Consider the following 22265-nt stretch of genomic DNA (forward strand, 5'->3'; position numbering starts at 1 on the left):
CCACACGAAAAAAAGCACAGCCTGCTCAGGAGTGGTACCACACACACAGAGAGCTGATGCAGCAAGATAATGTAACAAAAAGAGACACAGATTCCCAATGCTGCTGACAAAAATGCAAGTGGACACAGAAGAACACACAGCAAATGCACACAGAGAGCAGACGGGGGGGAGGGGGGGAGGGGAAGGGGAGAGAAATAAATAAAAAATAAATCTTAAAAAAAAGAATTAAGGGAAGCAGATGTGTCTCAGGCAACTGGGTTCCTGCCTACCACATGGAAGGTTACTGGATCACATACTGGTACCTCCTAAAGAAGACAATGAGCTGGTGCCAGGGGCAGGTGTGGTGACCTGACACAACAAGAAAAAAAACATAATGAGAGACACAACAAAGCAGGAAACAGGTTCCTGGTACCTCCTAAAGAAGACAGCAAGCTGACGTGGTGAGTTGCTGCAACAAGAGATGTAGGGAGGAAAAACATAGTGAGAGACACAAAAAAGCAGGGAGTGGAGGTGGCTCAAGCAATTAAGCACATGCCTCCCACATCAGAGGTCCCAGGTTTGGCTCCCACTGCCTCCTACATAAACAAGGAAGACAGACACAGCAAGTGAAAAACAATAAGAGGGTGGGGAAAAGAAATAAATGTTAAAAAAAAAAAAAAGTTAATTTTTCATAAATTCACATATATTTCTGTTTTTCCTTTTGTTCTTTTTTCCATTGTATCTCTAATTTCTCATAATTTGTTTACATTTGGTTCTTTCAAATTAAGATCCAGGGGGTGGGGAGTATATGGGGACCTCTTATATTTTTTGAATGTAACATTTTTTAAAAAATAAAGAGAGAAAAAAAAATTAAGATCCAAATAAGGTTCAAACTTTTCATCGCATTGGTTAACATGTCTCCTAAGTCTTTTAATTTATAGTCTCCATCCCATTCCTTTTTCTTGTCATGAATTTGTTGAAGAAGCCTGTGCTGTTTTGAAAACACTAGACTGCAAGCTCTTTGTGTCCTCGTCTTTCTTACCCAAAGCAGTTTTTGAAATTGGTGGGTTCACTAAGTTATACTCTGGTTGTATTAAATATAGTTCTGTAAAGCCTCTTCCATTTTATTTGGATACCCTTTAGAATACTGAATGAAGTAAATCTGTTTAGTCCTAAACCAAGGTTGGTACTGACTTGGACATCTAGTCCTCCTGTTGATCACATTTTTGTTCATCAAACCATTTTCTTTTATTTATTTACTTATTTATTTGAGAAGTTGTAGGTTTACCCAAACCATTTTCATTCATTCATTTATTAGAGAAGTTGTAGGTTTACCCAAACCATTTTCATTCATTCATTTATTCTTCATTCATTCATTCATTTATTAGAGAAGTTGTAGGTTTACCCAAACCATTTTCTTTTCAGTGGTGCTATAGGGAGTATTCTGGAGGATATACAGATGAGTAAGAGTAGCTCTGGGTCCTTGGTCCTTGTTGTTAAGCTTAAAAACTTGGTTAACTGGGAAGCGGATGTGGCCCAACGGATAGGGTGTACACCTACCACATGGGAGGTCCAGGGTTCAAATCCCGGGCCTCCTTGACCCATGTGTAGCTGGCCCATGCGCAGTGCTGATATGTACAAGGAGTCCCCTGCCATGCAGGGGTGTCCCCCACATAGGGGAGTGCCACGCACAAGAAGTGTGACCTGTAAGGAGAGCCGCCCAGTGCGAAGAAAGTGCAGCCTGTTCAGGAATGGCGCCGCACACACGGAGAGCTGACACAGCAAGATGACGCAACAAAAAGAAACACAGATTCCGGGTGCCGCTGACAAGAATACAAGCGGACACAGAAGAACACACAGCAAATGGACACAGAGAGCAGACAACTGGGAGGGAGGGTGGGGAAGGGGAGAGAAATTAAAAAATAAATATATATAAATCTTTAAAAATAAATAAACCAATTATTTAAAAACAAAACAAAAAACCTGGTAACAGGCAGAATTTGAGAAGAGGGAAAGCAAACAGTTTTTCAGTTAGTATTAATTTCAGGGTATGAGGGAGATGCCTTAGTATCTTTTCTCCCTTCCCCCAAAGAAACCAGAAGAGAGACTTTGGGCTAGAAGCAGGGTCTTCATCGGAAACAGAGCTCCTTTGAGATCTGTGCACCTGGAGTGGGGCCAACTAGCTTTTTATGGGATTTGCATTTAAATAGTGGGATATGAGGCCCAGCTTTACACCCCCTGATGTAATAAAATTGAAGAGAAGTGGCTTCTTTAAAATCCTGAAACTGGGTTTGGCGTCTTGCCTTAGGCCTTCATACTTTATTCCTTTTTTTTTTTTCAATTTGGAGGCAGGAAAGGGCTGGTCTGATTTTCACTATTTCAAATAAGAATTTCATTAAATTGCTCTGGATCTGGGGCACTCGGTTGCATGCCTTCCTGAGAGACTGGTGCTCTAGCTTTGTTTCCAGAAATAATTTTTAAAAAATTTAAAGCTCCAAGACCTGCCCCGTGTTTGATCATGTTCACCTGCCCCCTGACCCCGACTTTAATGGGGAGGGAGAATGGTGGGGTCTCCTCCTTTTGGTTATGAAGCTTTTTGACTTTGATGGCCTCAGTGCAGGAGAGTCAACAGTCATAACTTCCTTCAAACCACAATTTATTGCGGCTTTTTAAAAAAATTTTTATTCTTTTATTTGGGAATTTTTTTTTCCTTTACTTTGTACATTTAATAATTGAAAATACAATTAAAAACTAAAAAGAAAAAGTAGAATAAAAACATGCATTCCTCAATTAAATGTACTGGATACATACAAATTTTTCTTGAATCATGCAATATGTTACACAATATATTTGGTTCATAGTTACACAATCATACAGTGTTTGTCCTTTTGTGTCTAGCTTGCTTCACTCAACATAATGTCCTCCAGATTCATCCATGTGGGGCATTTTTAATTGTAGAATTTTTTGATAGCATAGAAATGTTCAAAGAAACAAAAAAATTGCTTGTAATCTCACCATTCAGAAATAATTTCTGTTAATATCATGATAATGATTCCAATCCCTCCGCCCCCCAAAAAATCCCACAGCAAAAACAGGATTGTGAGATATTTTTAAAAGGCTTTATGGGTGTTAGTTCCTTTAACAAAGTGGGGAGGGGAAGAATAACGGGAGGTTTGTACTGGTTCTTCACACCAGAATCATGGGGTTTCTAGTATTCTTAACATTTTAATGTTCAAGCTAAGGATCTTTTTTTCCCTCCAATATATATATATACTCGATGGCTTCCTGCCATTGAAAAGACAGATATAAATTCAGTGAATTAAGTGTTTAAGGCAAATCAGAATCAGTTTTGGGGGTACCTGGCTCTCAGGCTCTGATTTTACATCTTCCCTTTGATATCTCATTTGACCCAATAGCTATTTCAGCTATTTCAGCTATGTTAAAATTTCCATTCTTGGGTGTAAAATGGAGTTATAGAATCATGACTCTGGGAGGTTCCCCAAGAAATCCTTCAGGTAGGCTTAGCATTTTAGCTCCATTTTGCAGATAAGTCTTCTGTGGTCCAGAAAATTTGTATCTTCACTAAGTTCAGCAGCTATGATGAAGGAAGGAACTTTTTATTAGGGCATTAACTATCCTTCCCCTCCCCCATCTACTTTTCTCTGCTCCTTGAGTCAACACAGTTGCTTAGTAAAGCTCACATTTCCTTTGAGAAATAGAAACAAAAGTCTCCAGGGCTTCGTGTGTGTGTGTGTGTGTGTGTGTGTGTGTGTGTGTGTGTAGTAAAGGGAAGAAAGGTGCTGGAGGAAAAGAATGACTCAGCAAGGATCATAATAAAGAGAATCCAGATAGAAAATGCTTTCCAAATTAGCCTTAAGTGTCAAGGCTTGATTTTCTGAGTTAAGGGGAGAAAACTTCAGTCTGATGAATTTTGGTGTGGAAAAAAATTTCAGGCAACTAATCCACACATCATCCTCAGTGTAACCTGTGTGTTATAGACAAACTGGTGGAGAAACCACTGTAACCCAAATGGCCTGAGTGTGTAAGGGGGACTTTTCCTCCTTGAGGGTTTGGCTTGGGTATTGGCTAGATAGCCAAGTATTCCTTCACCCTCCAAACCAGAAATGCTTTAGCTTTGTGACACTAGGCTAGTAAGAAATCAGCAAAAACAGTATTATCCTGGATCAAGGAGGTACTAGTTAAATGGAATTTGATTCAGGTCAAATGACTCTATGTGCCAGGCACTGGGCTATGTGCCAAGATACAGAAATGAATTAGACAAGAGCCTGACCCTCCAGGAATCTCAGATTACCTGATGAGAGCAAGATAACTATTATTTGAGCCTGATAAATGTTATAGCCTTTAATGCACAGTGTTATAGAAGGGTTAACAAAGTGTTCTGTGAACAGATTAATTCTTCTTGGATGTGTACAGATTTTATGACCTGGCCTTTGTAGGATACTACCTGGTGGAAAAGGGGGAAGACTTTCTAGGCAGAGGGAATAGTTTGGACAGAGACGTGGCAGTGTTTGTTTCTGTCAAGATAGTGTAATTTTGTGTCACTAGAGACAAGTCCCTTTTTCTCCCCCCTCTCCCCCCCCCCAGATGGGTCCTTCTCTGTCTTATTGTCTCTGCTCATTATCTCTACTCATTCTGTCTGCTCATTGTCTGCTTGTCTTCTTTAGAGGGTACCGGGAACTGAACCCGGGACCTCCCATGTGGGAGGTGAGTGTCCAATTGCATGAGCCACATCTGCTCCCTGATCGTTCAGTCTGTTCTTTGTGTCTGCTCATTTATCTGTTCATCGCATCAGCTTGTTGTGTCTGTACGTCTTCTTTAGGAGGCACCCTGAACCAAACCCAGGACCTCCCATGTGGCAGGTAGGCACCCAACTGCTTGAGTCGCATCTGTTCCCAAGGTCCTTTTTCTAAACCAAATAAAATCTAACTCGAAGCCCATTTGCCAGACTTGACCAAATGTTAAATCTTGGTCATTTGGGAGGCGGGCCACTCACTAGAGTTGTTTGATATTCTTGGGGCCTATATGGTACCCAAAAAGTGGGGAAAAGGGACCTGATCTTTTTCTTGGGGTGTTCATCATAGTTCCCTTAGCACCTGCTGCTGCACAACGTCAGTACTGGTTTTAGAGGATTTGGCTGTAGTTTTACAATTTTTTCCCTGTGGGTTACATTCTTTCTCCCTTCTTTTGTTAACTGGGCTCCTTTGTTAATTGGGCTAGCTTAAGTAAAATAAGAAGAATTTTAGACATCTGAACAAAAAGTTCCACTACTTAAGACAGTTCTACCTCAATTTCAGGCCATGACAGCTCATAGCTGTTTTTACCTTCCAGCATCCTCACAGCTACAGCAGCCCTTGCTGATAAGGGCCTGAGTGTATCTGTGTAATTTCCAATTCAAATTCTTGGCAGAGAGAATCAAGCTCAGGACAATTTTTCACACCATGCTACAGGTCTAATGAGTCAGGATAATCATCTCTTGAGTTCCCCTTCTAGCAAAGCCTATGCGCAAGAAGACAATGGGCTCCCTGCTTCACCAGCTACTAGTTTTGTTCCCATGGGCGAGATGCCTAAACTCTCTAAACCCTTGTTTCCCTTGTAGATGGGGCTTAATAGCTTCAGAGGGTTATTCTGAGGATAAAATTAGATCATACATGTAAAACCGTGAGCAAAGTAAACTGAGAGTAAATGGAAGTTATCATCATCCTTATTGTGTTAGTTTCCTAGCTACTAAAACAAATACCATGTAATGGCTGGCTTAAACAATGGGAATTTATTGGCTGACAGTCTTGAGGCTAGGAGGCCTCTGCAAGGCTCCCACAGAAGGCCGAGCCATTCTGGGGCTGGATGCCAGCTCTCCTTGGTCCTTGGCCTGTCACAAGGCAGTACAATTGCCATGTCTTCTTTCTCCCCCGAGTTCCATTGACTTCCTGTTTCCCCTTCTCCCCCCCCCCCCAATTCAGAGTTCTGAAATTAATGTCCCAGCATATAGTGTTTAATAACTGTTTCCTATTATTTAATAACCATCACCTATCATTTATTGTGTGTTTACTAGGGAATGGGTGCTGATGATCTCAATTACAGTTGTTACTTTTGATTGATGATATGAGGTAATGGGAAGTCCGGAATGACCCCCAGGTCTTGCTGCTCCGCAGTACTAAGCACAGTCCTTCTTTTTGTCAAGTTCTGTTCTTTTCCCGAATGGGTTCTTGCCTCCAGCATCCTCACCTAGTGTCCCAGTTAGGGTTCCAACAAGTCTGCCCAGTCTGTACGACGCGAGAGCACAAGCCCCTCTCCCTCCCCGCTGGGAGCTCTCCGGACGGGACGAAGTCCCAGTCTTCTTGGGATCCCCAGCTTCTGCCCAGGGTTGACTCTCAGGGATTTCACCAAGGGGCCTCTCCAGTCCGGGTGGCACCACCTCTCATCACTCTCATCACTCAAGTGCATGGGATATCCCAGGGTGGTATATACAACCTTCGAAAATGGATGAAAGTGTCCTTAGAATTGGGTCCAGACTTCTCATTTTACAGGGGAGTGAACCGAGGCCCAGAGAGAGGAAATAACTTGGGTTAAACGGGTTAGGACAGAACTGAAACTCAAACCTGGGTTTCTTGTCTGCGGCCCGGGAGAAGTCGACGACACCTTCGGGCTGTCGTTCGTGGCCTTTCTCACTGGAAATGACCCTGAGGCCAGGGCAGTGGCGGCGACCCTGGTCCGCTGGTTGTGAGGGCCCCTGGTTTTGCCGTTCCCACCGTGGCTGGAAAGGGCTCGGCTCTCCGGGGATCTGCGAAGCTCCACTGGGACCTAGAAAAGCCTCAGTATGGGCCCGTCGGGGGAAGAGGCGCCCCAAGTTGCTGGGGGGCGGGTTAAGAAGGTGAAGGAGGTCGCCGGAGCGGAGCGCAGAGCCCTGGCAGGACCGCGCGGAAGGAAGGGGGCAACTCAGCACTTGGAAACCCCTTTGGGCTCCTTGCCCGCTTGGGCAGCGCGTTCCGCCCCAAACTCCCGGGCCCGATTCCTTGCCGCCGGCCCCGCCCACCAAAGACCCGTTCCCCCGGCAGCGGGCGCCGCGCGCTGTAAGCCGATCCCTCCCGCCGGGCGTGCGGCGCCCGAGCCCCAGAGCCGCGCGGCCGCGCTCCCCACCGTGCGCTAGGCTGAGGGCTCGGCCGCTGGCCGCAGCATGGCGCGGCCCGTGCAGCTGGCGCCGGGCTCGCTGGCGCTGGTGCTGTGCAGGCTGGAGGAGCGGGACGAGGCGGCGGCGGAGGACGCCGAGGAGGCGGCGGCGGAGGACGCCGAGGAGCCCGGGGGCAGCGCGGTCTTCCGCGCCTTCCGCAGCGCCAACGCGCGCTGCTTCTGGAACGCGCGACTGGCGCGCGCCGCCTCGCGGCTGGCCTTCCAGGGCTGGCTGCGGCGCGGGGTGCTGCTGGTGCACGCGCCCCCCGCCAGCCTGCAGGTGCTGCGCGACGCCTGGAGGCGCCGGGTGCTGCGCCCCCCGCGCGGCTTCCGCATCAGGGCGGTGGGTGAGTGCGGGACCCTCAGGGGAGGGGTGCCCTGCGTGAGCTGCGAAGGCTAGCCGCGGGGCGAGTGCTGCCTCGGGCTCAGCTCTGAGGGAGGGGGGACGGGAGTGAGGGTAGCCAGACCCGGGGGGCTGGAGGAGGGGGCTGGCTTCCTAAGACACCCGGAGGCACTCCCTCTCGCCGGGACGCCGAGGCCTCGGTCCCCCTGCTCCTCGGCCAGCTCCAAGATGCCTCGGTTCATTAGCCTCTTTCAGCCTGTTGAGCGCACAGGTTCCTGGAGTGAGGAACTTTCTACTCAGAAAAGTGATCGCTTCAGGGCCGAGTACTCCGAGCTGCGGGCCGGAGACAGTGTCCGCTGGCCCCTCCATGCTTGGAAAGCGTACTCCAGACGCTGGACAGAGTGCGCCGATTTTTAACTGCTCCTTTTGGTGTTTTAATTTAGAAATTATTGTTTAATCCACAAGCTTTCTGTAGCTTTATTTAAAAAAAAAAACAAACTAAACAAAAACAATGAAAACAAGACACCATTTCAAAGTCTGGGCCCTTCCAGTGTTCCAAATAAGAACTAGGAAAATTGTATATATCCGTTGAAAGAACAAGAAATGTCATGGAGCCAAGACATTTCATAAAACAAAATTTTTGTAACTGAAGGTTCCCTCCTGGAACTAGATACTTGCCTTTACAAAGAAGTGAAGGAGGAAAAAACAAACATTTCAGCCTCCTGTAAGGGCCTGGTTCTGTCTGTGTTTATGTGGGGTTGTGATGGTCATTTGATGGTGTGTTGTTGACAAGTCACCAGTTGTTCCATCCCTGAGTTCTGACTCCTACCAAAGAATCCTTCTCTGTCTTATTCCATTTGAGGAGGAGGAGCAGCAAATAAAAATACATTTGTTTTAGTACCCAAAGACAAGAGTCCAGGGCAGTTAAGAGACACCTGTTGTTCCGAGATGGTGCTTCCACATCTCAGGCAGCCCAAGCCAGTGGAGTTAATTAAACCTTGGCTTATCCCGTGCATTCCCATTCTGTTGTTTTGTTTTTTTTTTCTTTTTCCTTTCACCTTTTTCTTTTCTTAAGATCAAGGGAAAAGAAAGAAAAAGGCTACATACACATATTTCATCTACTTCTTTTACCTGCAGAAGGGAATGAAGAAATTAGGATTCTGACTCTGAGAATACTGAGCTAAGAAGCCATGCCAAAATCTCCCCACTGGAGAAGGGGTCTTTCAAGCAGCCTGGATGAAAAACTCTTTTCAGTCCTGTATCCTCGGTTTTTCTGGTTTGAATTAGCAGTTACATTCTCTGGTTCTCCCCCGCCCCCCCCCCTTCAGAGGATGAGAACAGAGTGCAATGGACTGGGGGGTCTAGACCTGGTGCGAAATAAGAGAGGTTTTATGCTAAGCCAGAAGTAGCATGATGTCATTATTGGGTCCAGTGGAACATGGGAGAGTACTTGTTCCTGATTTGGCACTGTTTACTGCCATCTGAAAGATGCACCCTACGAAGCACTCCAATTCTCTGTCCACAAGGTAATGCCGCCCCATTGCCCGGGTCCAGGACAGCAATAGACACTATTCTAAGGAGGTTGCAACACAGTGGCCTTTATATTGGCTCATTTCTCTTGACTTGGATCTTCTGGCAGAAATGTTTCTGAAGTTTTTGAAAAGTCCTGGGAAGAATTTGGACAAAACTTCCCAGTAAGACATTTTGAGGAGTGAAATGGGGAAAGATCTTATTTTGTGCCAGGCAGAGGATTTGTTTTGAATAGGGTTGTAATTACTAGTCTAACTTGGGGTTCCTGGTTCAGGACAAAAGAGGGGAGGCCTCAGGCAGTACTTGGATCACAGTAGAAACCTAGAGGGTGGTGAAGGCAGGAGAAACTGCTACCCCCAAAGAAATAAAAAGTTTCGGTCTGCTTGTTTTTTCCAATTCTGGCAGCCATGGCTTCCAGAAGCTTAAATGGACTTATAGGAAGGTGGGTGAAGAGCTCCCGTGGAATACTGCAGGATTGTCACCCTACTCTGTTACTTTGTGGGAAAGAGCAAAATACTAGAAAAGGACACAAAAGATCAATTTGGTCAGGTCAGTTTGGTCTCTCTACTGTAGGTTTTTGTTTGTTTAACTTAGGGTTCACTGTGTTGTGCAATTTCATGGATTATTTTATTTTATTCTAGTAACATATACATAACCTAACATTCCCCTATTAACTATATTCAAATATATAATTCAGTGCTGTTAATAACATTCACAGGGTTGAACTACCATCACCACCATCCATTACCAAAACTCTCCTGTTGCCCCAAATAGAAACTTTGTACATTTAAAGCCTTAACTGCCTATTCCTTGCCTCTACCCCAGCTCCTTGTAACATATATTCTAATAGGCTCTGTCTTTATAAATTTGCTCATACTAATTTCATATCAGTGAGATCATTCAATATTTGTCCTTTTGTGTCTGGCTAATTCACTCAATATGATGTCTTCAAGGTTCATCCATGTTATCACATGTATCAGGATTTCCTTTTTACAGCTGGATAGTATTTCATTGTGTGTATATACCACATTTTGCTTATCCATTCATCAGTTGATGGATGCTTACTTCCATCTTTGGCAATCGTGAAAACTGGCATTTTGAACATCCATATGCAAATATCTGTTTGAGTCTCTGCTTGTTTTTCTTTTGTGTATATACCTAGAAGTGGGATTCCTGGGTCATATAGTAATTCTATACTTAACTAACTTTCTGAGGAACTGCCAAACTGTTTTCCACAGTGGCTGCCCCATTTTACATTCCCACCAGCAATCGGTAAGTATTCCTGTTTTTCCATATCCTCTCCCAACACTTTTTTTTTTTTTTTTAATTTTTTTATTTTTTATTGACTTTGTAATAATATTACATTAAAAATATATATGTGAGGTCCCATTCAACCCCACCCCCCCACCCCCTCCCAACACTTTTAATTTCCCATTTTTTAAATGTAGCCATTCTAGCAGGTATGAAATAGTATATCATTGTGGCTTTGATTTGCATTTCCCCAGTGGTAAATGATTTGAACATCTTTTCATGTGCTTTATTTACTTTTTTAAAAGGTTTATTTATTTATTCCCCGCCCCACACTCCCTGTTGTCTGCTTTCTCTGTTCATTCGCTGCATGTTCTTCTGTGTCCGCTTGTATTCTCTTCAGGTGGCATTGGGGATCTGTGTCTCCTTTTGTTGCATCATCTTGCTGCATCAGCGCTCCGTGTGTGTGTGTGTGTGTGTGTGTGTGTGTGTGTGGCACCACTCCTGGGTGGGCTGTGGTTTTGTGCGGAGCGGCTCTCCTTGGACTGGGGTCACTCCTTGCATGGAGTCACCCTTACACGGGGGCATCCCTGCATGGGAGCACTTCTTGCATGCAGCAGCACTGCACGTGGGCCAGCTTACCACACTAGCCAGGAGTCCCTGGGTATCGAACCCTTGGACTCCTATATGGTAGGCAGATGCTCTGTCTGTTGAGCCACTTCCGCTTCTCTTATGTGCTTTGTTTTGATGAACGAATGTTTTTTATTTTGATGAGGTCCCATTTATCTATTTTTTCTTTTGTTACTTGTACTCTGGGTATAAAGTCCTAAGAAACCATTGCCTAACACAAGCTCCTGAAGATGCATCCCTGTTTTCTTCTAGGAGTTTTATAGTTTTGACTCTTGTATTTAAGTCTTTGATACATTTTGAGTTGAGGTAGGGTTCTACCTTCATTATTTTGCAAATATCCAGTTTTCCCTGCACCACTGTTGAAGAGACTGTTCTTTCCAAATTGAGTGGTCTTTTACCCCTTTTCAGAAATAAGTTGGCCATAAATATGAGGGTTGATTTCTGAATTCTCAGTTTATTCCACTGGGCTACATATCTGTCTTTGTGTCAGTACCATGCTGTCTTGGTTACTGTAGCTTTTTAATAATTTTTAAAATCAGTCCTCCAACTTTACTCTTCTTTTTCAAGGTAGCTTTGGCCATTCAGTGCCCCTTACCCTTCCATATACATTTGCTGATTGGCTCTTTCATTTCTGCAAGGTTGTTAGAATTTTGATTAGGATTGCATTGAATCTGTAAATTGCTTTTGGGTAGAATTGACAGGTTAACAATAGTTAGTTTTCCAAGTCACTGGACATGGAATATCCTTCCATTTATTTAGGTCTTCTTTGATTTCTTGTTGTAATGTTTTGTAGCTTTCTATTACTCATTGGTTAATTTATTCCTAGGTATTTGATTCTTTTTTAAAAACTTTTTTTTAAATTTTAAAGAAGCTTTAGATTACATAAATGTTACTTTAAAAATATAGGGGAGAATGATCGCCTCTCTCCCACTCTGGAAGGTCTCAGGATCGGTTCCTGGAGCTGCCTAATGAGAATACAGGCAGACACAGAAGAACACACAGCAAATGGACACAGAAAGCAGACAATGGGAGAGGGGAGAAATAAATAAATAAAAATATAGGGGATTTCCTTATGCCCCACTCATCCCTCTCCCACACTTTCCCACATTAACAACATCTTTCATTAGTGTGGTACATAGTTAAAATTGACGAACACATATTGTAGCATTGCTACTCACTGTGGACTAAGGTTTACATTATAGTTTACACTCTGCTCCACACAATTTTATAGGTTATGACAAATATAAAAAAATGTATAATGGCCTGTATCTATCATTGTAATGTCATGCAGGACAATTCCAGTGTACCAAAAATGCCCCCATATTATACCTATTCTTCCCTCTTTATCTCCTCAGAAACTCTGGTGTCCATTGCCTTTATATCAATGACAAAAGGTCTTCCATTGCTAGAATAAGAATGAGTCTACTTTAGTCCATTGTTCATTCCCAATCTTGAGGGTTTTGGGATGGTGATGCCTGCTTGGTTTCTAATTGAGAGGGGGCTTGGATACCATAGGGCAGATGGATGGGATTGTCTTGCTTACAGTTGCAGATACTCTCTGTTCCTTGGAATGGGTGTTGTCCATCATCATCTCCTTGATAGTTGTCCTGGGTGAGTCCAGTGAACTGGAGAGTAGGTGTTGCCATTCTGCTCAGATTCAGGCCTCAACTCGCACATCAACAGACCAAAAATTTAAGTCTCTGGGACATATATTTATCAAGTATAATGCTAATTATAGTTTCAAATAAAAGAGGCAGAAGAGTCTAACTCTGTTATACTGAGGAACATAAATTCCAAAGTAAGGCCCAATGGCAGGGTGCTGAATTCCTGAGTTTGTCTGCCCTGTCTAGATGTCTTTAGAGCACTCAGGAGCCCTGCTGTTTGAGGCACTGTTTACTGTGGCAGTCAATGATATCCTGTTGAGATGTGTATAAGCATAACCTCTAGAATGAGCTCCCAATTCACTTTGAAATCTCCTAGACATTAAGGTAATTTGTATTTAATATTTCCCACTTTTGGTCAAGGTCTTTGCTGGTTGCATTGCAGTTGGTGCTTGGTAATAATCTCTTGGTGCCAGGGAGGCTCATCCCTGGGAGTCATGTCTCATGCCGGATGGGTTGGGGGAGACAATGACAGGTTAGTTAGTTTATATGCTGAGTTTGGCTTAGAGAGAGGCCACATTAGAGCAACAAGGAGACTTTCAGGAGGAAACTCTTAGGCAACATGTAATGCTAGACTAATTTTCAATTTCATAAGAAAAAGTTTATAAGTACAATAATCAATATCAAGGGCCACACAATAACTAAAAGAATATTGAATTCCCTCCTGGAGAGTCCTGCTACATTCTTTAATAGAATGGCAAGAATCCCCTGAACCTGAATGAGGCAGGCTAGATTAGGGAATAAGACCAATCTACAACCTGACAGAAAAACTGCGGCCATGAAAGCACATGGCCATGGGAATTCCCCACTGTGGGAAAAAACTTACAAGATGGCTGCTGGAGGAACCTTGCAAGAATTCCACATTTGGAATGGATCTTCCTCTGTAATCAAGGAAAAGCCCTTGGTTTTCTCAAGTGGCCTTGTTGACGGGTGGGGTAACCAATCAAAACAGTAAACAGCTGGGACTCTTCCACTATCTTTAAAAAAGGAACAGAATAATTAATGGTTCAAAAGAAGTGCAGAAGCTAAATTGGCCCTTTTTCCCCCTTTTTCTTGCCCTATTCTGCCCTTGCCCTGCCCTGCCTGGATCCACATGCAAGTAGACATGAGGACTTCTTTTTTTTAAAAGATTTATTTTTTATTCCCCCCCCACCCCCCCATTGTCTACTCTCTCTGTCTATTTGCTGTATGTGTTCTTCTGTGTCCGCTTGGATTCTTGTCAGTGGCACCGGGAATCTGTGTCTCCTTTTGTTGTGTCATCTTGCTGCATCAGCTCTCTGTGTGCAGTGCCACTCCTGGGCAGGCTGTGCTTATTTTTGTGTAGGGCAGCTCTCCTTATGGGGTGTACTCCTTGCGCATGAGGCTTCCCTACATAGGGGCACCACGGCATGGCACGGCACTCCTTGAGCGCATCAGCACTGTGCATGGGCCACCTCACCACACGGGTCAGGAGACCCTGGGTTTGAAACCTGCATCTCCCATGTGGTAGGTGGATGCTCTATCAGTTGAGCCAAATCCGCTTCCCTAGACCAAGGACTTTTTATTTTAAGATTTTTAAAATTTTTATTTATTTCTCTTCCCTTCCCCCCCTCCAGTTGTCTGCCTTCTGTGTCCATTCACTGTGTGTTCTTCTGTGTCTGCCTGTATTCTTGTCAGTGGCACCGGGAATCTGTGTCTCTTTTTCTTGTGTCATCTTGCTGCGTGACATGAGGACTTGTAATCCATAATGGGGACTTGTAGTCTGTAAATCAGCCCACTTTACCTCTTTTCAGCCCTTTTCCTCTCTCTACTTGGGACCCATAATCTGTCATTTTCTCCCATTTCTCTTCTCTCAGTTCCTTGATAAATTACTGGACAAACTAAACTGGCTTACACTTAAAATTGATTTTTTGTCATGTAGCCAAGAACCTAGAGAAAATCTGGCAACATGAGTACATGGGAAGGGCCTAGTGAAGGAAGACAGACCATCACAGCAGATATTTGATTCTTTAGTTGTATTGTAAATGGAATTTTTTCCCTTGATTTCTTAATTTTATTATTCATTTCTGATTAAGAAAAACACTACTGATTTTTAAAAAGATTTATTTGTTCCACTCCCCCCCTTTTGTTTGTGCTAGCTGTCTGCTCTCTGTTTCTGTTCATTGTGTGCTGTGTCTGCTTATCTTCTTTTTAAGAGGCACCAGGAATTGAACCTGGGACCTCTCGTGTGGGAGGGAGGCGCCCAATAACTTGAGCCACATCTGCTCCCAGCTTGTTGTCTTTCATTGTGTCTTCTCATTGTGCCAGCTTGTTGCGTCAGCTCACGGCATCAGCTCGCTGTGCCAGCTGGTTGCATCAGCTCTCTGTCTTGCTTGTCTTCATTAGAAGGCACTGGGAACTGAACCCAGAACCTCCCACGTGGGAGGTGGGCACCCAGCTGCTTGAGCCACATTCACTTCCCAACACTACTGATTTTGGGGTGTTAATCTAGTACCCTGCCACTTTGCTGAATTCATTTATTAGCTCTAGGAGCTTTGTTGCGGATTTTTCAGAATTTTCTGTATATAAGATCTGCAAAAGGGGAGCAGACATAGCTCAACTGATAGAACGTCCGCCTACCATATAGGAGGTCCAGGGTTTGATACCCAGGGCCTCTTGGCCCTTGTACTGAGCACGCGCAGTGCTGCCGCATGCAAGGAGTGCACCCCGCAAGGAGAGCCGCCCCGCTCGAAAAACGCAGCCCGCCCAGGAGTGGCGCCACACACATGGCGAGCTGATGCAGCAAGATGATGCAACAAAAAGAGACACATTCCCAGTGCCACCTGACAAGAATGCAAGTGGACACAGAAGAATACACAGCAAATGAATATAGAGAGCAGACAACGGGGGGGAGGGGGGGAGGAGAGAAATAAAATAAATCTTAAAAAAAAAAGATCTGCAAATAGGGAAAGTTTTAGTTCTTCCTTTACAATTTGGATGCCTTTTATTTCTTTTTCTTGCTTTGTTACTCTGGCTAGAACTTCCAGTACAGTGTTGAATAACAGAGGTGACAGTGGGCATCCTTATCTTGTTCCTAGTCTTAGAGGGAAAGCTTTCAGCCTTTCACCATTAAGTGTGATGTTAGCTGTCGGTTTTTCATATATGCTCTTTATCATGTTGAGAAAATTTCCTTCTCTTCCTAGTTTTCTAAGTGTTTTTACTGAGAAGGGGTGTTAGATTTTGTCAAATGTCTTTTCTGGGTAAATTGAGATAATCGTGGTTTTTTCTTTCGTAATTTTGTACCTTTTCATTCCCTCTTCACTTTCTCTTTCTTAGCATCTCTCTGGTGAGAAAAACAGATCTCGGGTGGGAGAGCATTTCTCTAAATAGAGGGAGGGACATTGGATCTTTAGTTTGATGAGAAGGAGCTAACTACTCTTCCTTTGTGTTTTGGTCCTCCAGAGTCTGGTGCTTGTTTGTTCTTTTTTTTTTTTGTCATTAACAACTGACATTAGCAAGAGAAAGAGGTGAGCTCTGACACTGGAGGAAGACTTCTGCTTACTGAACTGAGCCACTGCTGGGGTGAGGGTGGGGTTGGGGGGAATGGGGAAGTAGTTGGGGTGGGAATAGGGGACACCTGCGTTTGTTCGTTTGTTCGATGACAATTGCTACTCTGAGACCACACCTACTGGAGAGGTGAAAGGTTAATGGGGTGAGGGAGGGAAGGCCACTTGGCCAAACAAATTTGTGCTCTTCTCCTGGAATTTATAGCAGAGGTATACCCACCCTCAAAGGCACGCCTGACATGGCTTTCCATCGTTTCTCTTTGAATAAAAGTGCCCCAAATTCCTGTGGTTCTTTTTTAGTCCAGACTTCATGAATTCATTCATGTGCCAGGCACTGTTCTAGATGTTTCTTTGTTTTGGTGCATCTTTCATTCAGAGTTGCTTGTGCTCAGGGAGAAAACTGGAGTCAGCCTGTTTCCTCCACATTCAGTTCAAGAGGAAACAGCTGAGTGGGAGACCATGTTCTGTAAGCAGGCTGGTTTGCACAGCCTGCCCCGTGCCATGGTGACACGAGGGCCCTGCAGGTTCAGCCTCTGGGCTGGCTGGGCAAGCGTTCCCAAGGGGATGTGATGGGAGGATCTCCCCACCGCTCCTCACGCCCCTTCTACCTGCTCCCTGAAACACCTCTCAACACAAGGAGACAGGAGCTGAAAGGCAAGTGTCCTAGGAGAGTAGAGGCCAGTAACTAATTTATACGAGTTGTGAACGACTGATTTCAGAATCTATCCTGAGATCTGGTTTGTTGATGAGGAACAGTTCTAGGGTACCTGGTACCTAGTGGTGCAAGAGTTGGGCAAATCTGTGCAACTTTTTGACATATCCTGTGACTTAAGGAGTGGAGTGGGGAGTGTATAGAGGTGGTGAGGAGAGGGAGTGGTCCAACTTCTGTTCCGCTTTGTTTCTGAAGTCCTGTTTGGTATGGCAGTGGGGCCTCTTGGAGGGTTTAGCAGCTTCTGGAGCTTGTTAGGAGAAATTCACATTAGGTAAATGGACCTTAAGTGTACCATTTGATGAAGTTTTCAAATCCATACATGTGAATAACTCAAATTCCTGTGAGGATTTGGAATATTACCGTCACCCAGAAAGGTCTCCCGTGGCCCTTCCTAGTCAGTTAGCTTGGCCCCCCTCTCCAGAGGTAACCACTGTTCTGATTCAGATAAATGAAAGCAAGCATTATATACTCTTGTGTGAGGATTCTTTCACTCAGCATAATGTTTCTGAGACTCACCTCTGTTGTTTTACTACTTTGTTCCCTTTTATTGCTTGGTAGCATTCTGTGAATGAATATATCACAGTTTATCTTTGCTCCCTTAGATGGACACCTGACATGTTCCCAGTTTATGGCTATTATGAATAAAGTGCCTAAGAATAATTATGTACAAGTCATTTTGTGCACATATGCTTTTATTTCTTTTGGTACATACCTAGAAGAGGAATTATTGACTCATAGATTTATGGAACCTTTTTTCCAAAGTAGTTTACCATTTTACCCTCCTGCTAATTATGTGAGACATTGCTGGTTGCTCCACATCTTTGTCAGCATTTGATTTTGTCCAGTCATTTTAATGTTAGCTATTCTGGTGGTATGTAGTTTCTTGTAGTTTTAATTTGCACTTTTCTGATGACTAATGATGCTGAGCACATTTTCATGTGCTTATGGGCTTTCTCTGTGTAAAGTGTCTGTCCAAATCTTTATCTTTTGCTTACTTTTTAATTGGATGTTTTTGGCCTTTTTTTTTTTTTAAGCATCAGGGATTGAACCTGGGACCTTGTACATGGGAAGCAGGTGCTCAACCAGTCAGCTACACCTGCTCCCCTGTCATTAAAAAAAATTTTTTTAAAGATTTATTTATTTCTCTCCCCTCCCCCCCCCCACCCCGGTTGTTTGCTCTCTGTGTCTATTTGCTGCGTCTTCTTCGTCTGCTTCTGTTGTTGTCAGCGGCACAGGAATCTGTGTTTCTTTTTGTTGCATCATCTTGTGTCACCTCTCTGTGTGTGTGGTGCCATTCCTGGGCAGGCTGCACTTTCTTTCGTGCTGGGTGGCTCTCCTTATGGGTGCACTCCCTTGCGCGGGGCTCCCCTACGCGTGGCAGGGCACTCCTTGCGCACATCAGCACTGCGCATGGACCAGCTCCACACGGGTCAAGGAGGCCTGGGATTTGAACCGCAGACTTCCCATGTGGTAGATGGACGCCCTAACCACTGGGCCAAGTCTGCTTCCCTGTCATTTTTTTTTTCTAGGAGTTACCATATATATCAGGGACCTTGTACTTGGGAGGCAGGTGCTCAACTACTGAGCTACAGCTGCACCCTGTCTTTTTTTTTTTTTTAAGATTTATTTTTATTTATTTAATTCCCCTCCCCTCCCCCAGTTGTCTGTTTTCTGTGTCTTTTTGCTGCGTCTTGTTTCTTTGTCTGCTTCTGTTGTCATCAGCGGCACGGGAAGTGTGGGCGACGGCATTCCTGGGCAGGCTGCACTTTCTTTCGCGCTGGGCAGCTTTCCTCACGGGCGCACTCTTTGCGCGTGGGGCTCCCCCACGCGGGGGACACCCCTGCGTGGCAGGGCACTCCTTGCGCACATCAGCACTGCGCATGGGCCAGCTCCACACGGGTCAAGGAGGCCCGGGGCTTGAACCGCGGGCCTCCCATGTGGTAGACGGACGCCCTAACCACTGGGCCAAAGTCCGTTTCCCTGTCTTTTTTATATTGAATTGTAAGAGCTCTTTTTATATTTGGCATACAAGTCCTTTGACAGATAACCGTTTTGTGAATATGGTACAGTCTGTGGTTTGCCTATTTAGTTTTACAGTGATATCTTTTAGGGAGAGGTTTTAAATTTAGATAGTCTAATTTATCTACTTTTTTATGATTGATAGTTTTTGCATCCTATATAAAGAAATTTTGCCTAAATGAAAGATTTTCCTACATTTTCTTCTAGAAGGTTTATAGTTTAATGATTTTACATTTAGGTCTCTGATCCATTGGGGTAATTTTCATGTTTGTATAGTTTGAGGTTCATTGTTTTTGCGTATGGGTGTTCAATTGTTAAGGACTCTTTGTTGAAAAGACTAGCCTTTCTCTCTGAATTTCCTTGGCAACTTCGTTGAAAATCTACTGACTCTAGATCAAGGGTTCTTAACCAGGATTCCATGTGCTCGGATTGAAATTCAAAAAAATATTCTCATGGGGACGTGTTGGTGTGGGTGTGATATATTTGTTAAATAAAACAGTATAGTGTGGACTTTGTACAGGGCCTGTGGTTTTCACCTGAGTAGCAGAGGGGTCTGTGGAACAAAAAAGGTTAAGAACCTTGCTTGGATCTAAGATTTCTTTCTGGACTCTGTTTCATTCCATTGATCTAAGTTTGTCCTTTCACCAATACTATATTATCTTGGGAAGCAGACTTGGCCCAGTGGTTAGGGCGTCCGTCTACCACATGGGAGGTCCACGGTTCAAACCCCGGGCCTCCTTGACCCGTGTGGAGCTGGCCCATGCGCAGTGCGGATGTGCGCAAGGAGTGCTGTGCCACGCAGGGGTGTCCCCCGTGTAGGGGAGCCCCACATGCAAGGAGTGCGCCCCATAAGGAGAGCCGCCCAGCGCGAAAGAAAGTGCAGCCTGCCCAGGAATGGCGCCGCACACACGGAGAGCTGACACAACAAGATGATGCAACAAAAAAAGACACACAGATTTCCGTGCCGTTGACAACAACAGAAGCGGGCAAATAAGAACACACAGCAAATGGACACAGAGAACAGACAGCTGGGGGCGGGGAAGGGGAGAAAAATAAATAAATCTTTAAAAAAAAATACTATACTATCTTGATTGATATACTTTATAGTAAAATTTGAAATCAGATATTGTGAATCTTCCAATGTTCTTCAAAATTGTTTTGGCTACTCTGTGTCTTTTGTTTTTCCACATGCATTTTAGAATCAGCTTACCAAATTTTACAAAAAATCCTGTGATTTTTTATTGAGATTGCGTTGAAACTATAGATCAATTTCAGGTTGGATGAGCAGCTCATCCTGGTTTGCCTGAGACTATTCTGGTTTTGGAAATGATAGTCTCGCTTCTAGGTAACCCTCTCAGTCTTGGGAAAACTGGAACAGTTGGTCACCCTAATTTTGAAAAAATTGATCTTTTAACAATATTGAGTTTTCTGAGTCTGAAAATAGTATACATGGTATATCTCTTCATTTACTTGAGTCCTCTTAATTTCTCTTAGCAGAGCTTTGTAACCTTTAGTGTATCGGTCTTATAAATCCTTTGTTAGGTTTGTATTCAAAGAACTTTGTCTTTTGCTGCTATTATAAATTATTTTTAAAAAAATAAACTTTATTTAGAATATTTTCAAATTTACAGAAAAATTACAAAGATAGTACTGAGTTCTATAGTTATCACCCCATTTCCCCTATTTTTTTTTACCTGAAGTTACCCTCCCCACTGAGACTCTTCAGTTTGCTTGTTGGTTTTGCTTGTTGTCTGCCCATTGTCTGTTTGTTGTCTGTTTTTTGTGTTTTTTCTGTTCACTTCTTGTTGTCTTGCTCGCTTTTGCTTGTTGTCTGCTTGTTATTTTTGCTCAATGTCTATTTACTGTCTGCTCATTGTTTGTTTGCCTTCTTTAGTAGGCACCAGAAACTGAACCCAGAACCTCCCATGTGGGAGGCGGGTGCTCAGATGCTTGAGTCACATCTGTTCCCCTACCTTAGAGTTTTTTTGAGATAAAATTCACATATAAAATTCACCATTTTAACGTGTACAACTCAGTGTTTTTTAAGGATATTCACAAGGCTATGCAACCATTACCACTATCTAATTCCAGAACATTTCCAGCACTCCAAATGAAATCCCATACCCACTAGCAGTCATTCCTCATCCTCCCAGCCCCCAGCCCCTGGTAACCTCTAATCTATTTTCTGTCTCCAAGGATTTGTCTATTCTGGACATCTCATGTAAATGAAACCATACAATGGGTTTTTGTCTGGCTTCTTTGAGTTAGCATAATGCTGTATCAGGGATCGGTGCTTCATTCCTTTTAGTGGCTGGATAATATTCCATTGTGTCAATATACTACATTTTATCAAATTTTGTTTCTCAGACATTTTGTTTATCAAAAAAAAAAAAAAAAAGGAAGAACATCAGTAAAAAGACACTTGTTTTTTTTCCTCCACTTTTTGGCCACTATGAATAGTGCTGCTATAAACATTTGCATGCCAAGTCTCTGTATGGATTTATGTTTTTATTCTTGGGTAGATTCCATTGGTTATTTTTTATAGTTTTTGTTTCTCTGATGGGATTTCCAATTTGTTTTTTCCTTGCAAGTTTATTTACCTTTATGTCTTTAAGCATAGTTATATTAGGTGCTTTAAAACCTTGTTATTTCAGCATCTAGGTCACGTCAGGGTTAGTCTCCATTGGTTGCCTTTTTCCTTGTGTATGGGTCACATTTTTCTGTTTCTGTATTGTCTAGTAACCGTGGATTATAATATTCTTTACATTGCAAACAATATGTTGTAGAGACTGCAATGTTATGTTTTTTATTTTTTATTTTTTTTAAAGATTTATTTTTATTTATTTCTACCCTCCTCTTCCATTCTCCCATTATCTTCTCTTTGTGTCCATTTGCTGTGTGTTCTTCTGTGTCTGCTTGTATTGTCATTAGGCGGTTCCGGGAACTGATCCTGGGACCTTCTGGAGTAGGAGAGAGGCAATTACTCTCTTGTGCCACCTCAGCTCCCCTGTTGTGCTATGTCTTATTTTCTCTCCTCTGTGTCTCTTTTTGTTGCATCATATATATATATATTTAATAAAAGGGCCAGACTTTATTTAATATTTATTTTTATTTATTTCTCTTCCCCTCCCCCCCTCCCCCAGTTGTCTGCTCTCTGTGTCCATTTGCTGTGTGTTCTTCTGTGACCGCTTCTGTCCTTATCAGTGGTACTGGGGGTCTGTGTTTCTTTCGTTGTGTCATCTTGTTGTGTCAGCTCTCCGTGTGTGCAGCGCTATTCTTGGGCAGGCTGCACTTTCGTTCGTGCTGGGCGACTCTCCTTCGGGGTGCACTCCTTGAATGTGGGGCTCTCCTATTCAGGGGACACCCTTGCGTGGCATGGCACTCCTTGTGTGCATCAGCACTGCTCATGGGCCAGCTCCACACAGGTCAAGGAG

General features: G+C 43.7%; 1 protein-coding gene and 1 long non-coding RNA gene across 4 annotated transcripts in view; one reads left to right on the forward strand and one right to left on the reverse strand.

Moving 5' to 3' along the window:
• Positions 1-2618: 2618 nt before the first annotated feature.
• Positions 2619-7374, reverse strand: LOC111767076 (uncharacterized). Of its 2 annotated transcripts, XR_002798977.2 has the most exons (3): positions 7135-7374; positions 6597-6798; positions 2619-6468 (listed from the first exon to the last, which is right to left on the reverse strand). It is a non-coding gene; the product is annotated as an uncharacterized lncRNA (long non-coding RNA). The 2 variants fall into 2 exon arrangements; XR_011649038.1 differs by lacking the exon at positions 7135-7374 and having other exon boundaries at positions 6597-6901.
• Positions 7054-22265, forward strand: part of STOX1 (storkhead box 1) — a 57531-nt gene continuing 42319 nt past the window's right edge. Inside the window, exon 1 of one of the 2 annotated variants that reach the window (XM_004470530.3) lies at positions 7054-7511. In XM_004470530.3, coding sequence (XP_004470587.2) covers positions 7172-7511 — 340 coding nt within the window. In that variant the 5' untranslated portion in view covers positions 7054-7171. Of the gene's footprint in view, positions 7512-9374; positions 9587-22265 lie in introns of those variants that run through there. The other variant, XM_023592314.3, reaches the window with a different exon arrangement.

Source organism: Dasypus novemcinctus, chromosome 6 (genome assembly GCF_030445035.2).
Source record: "Dasypus novemcinctus isolate mDasNov1 chromosome 6, mDasNov1.1.hap2, whole genome shotgun sequence".
NCBI classification, from domain to species: domain Eukaryota; kingdom Metazoa; phylum Chordata; class Mammalia; order Cingulata; family Dasypodidae; genus Dasypus; species Dasypus novemcinctus.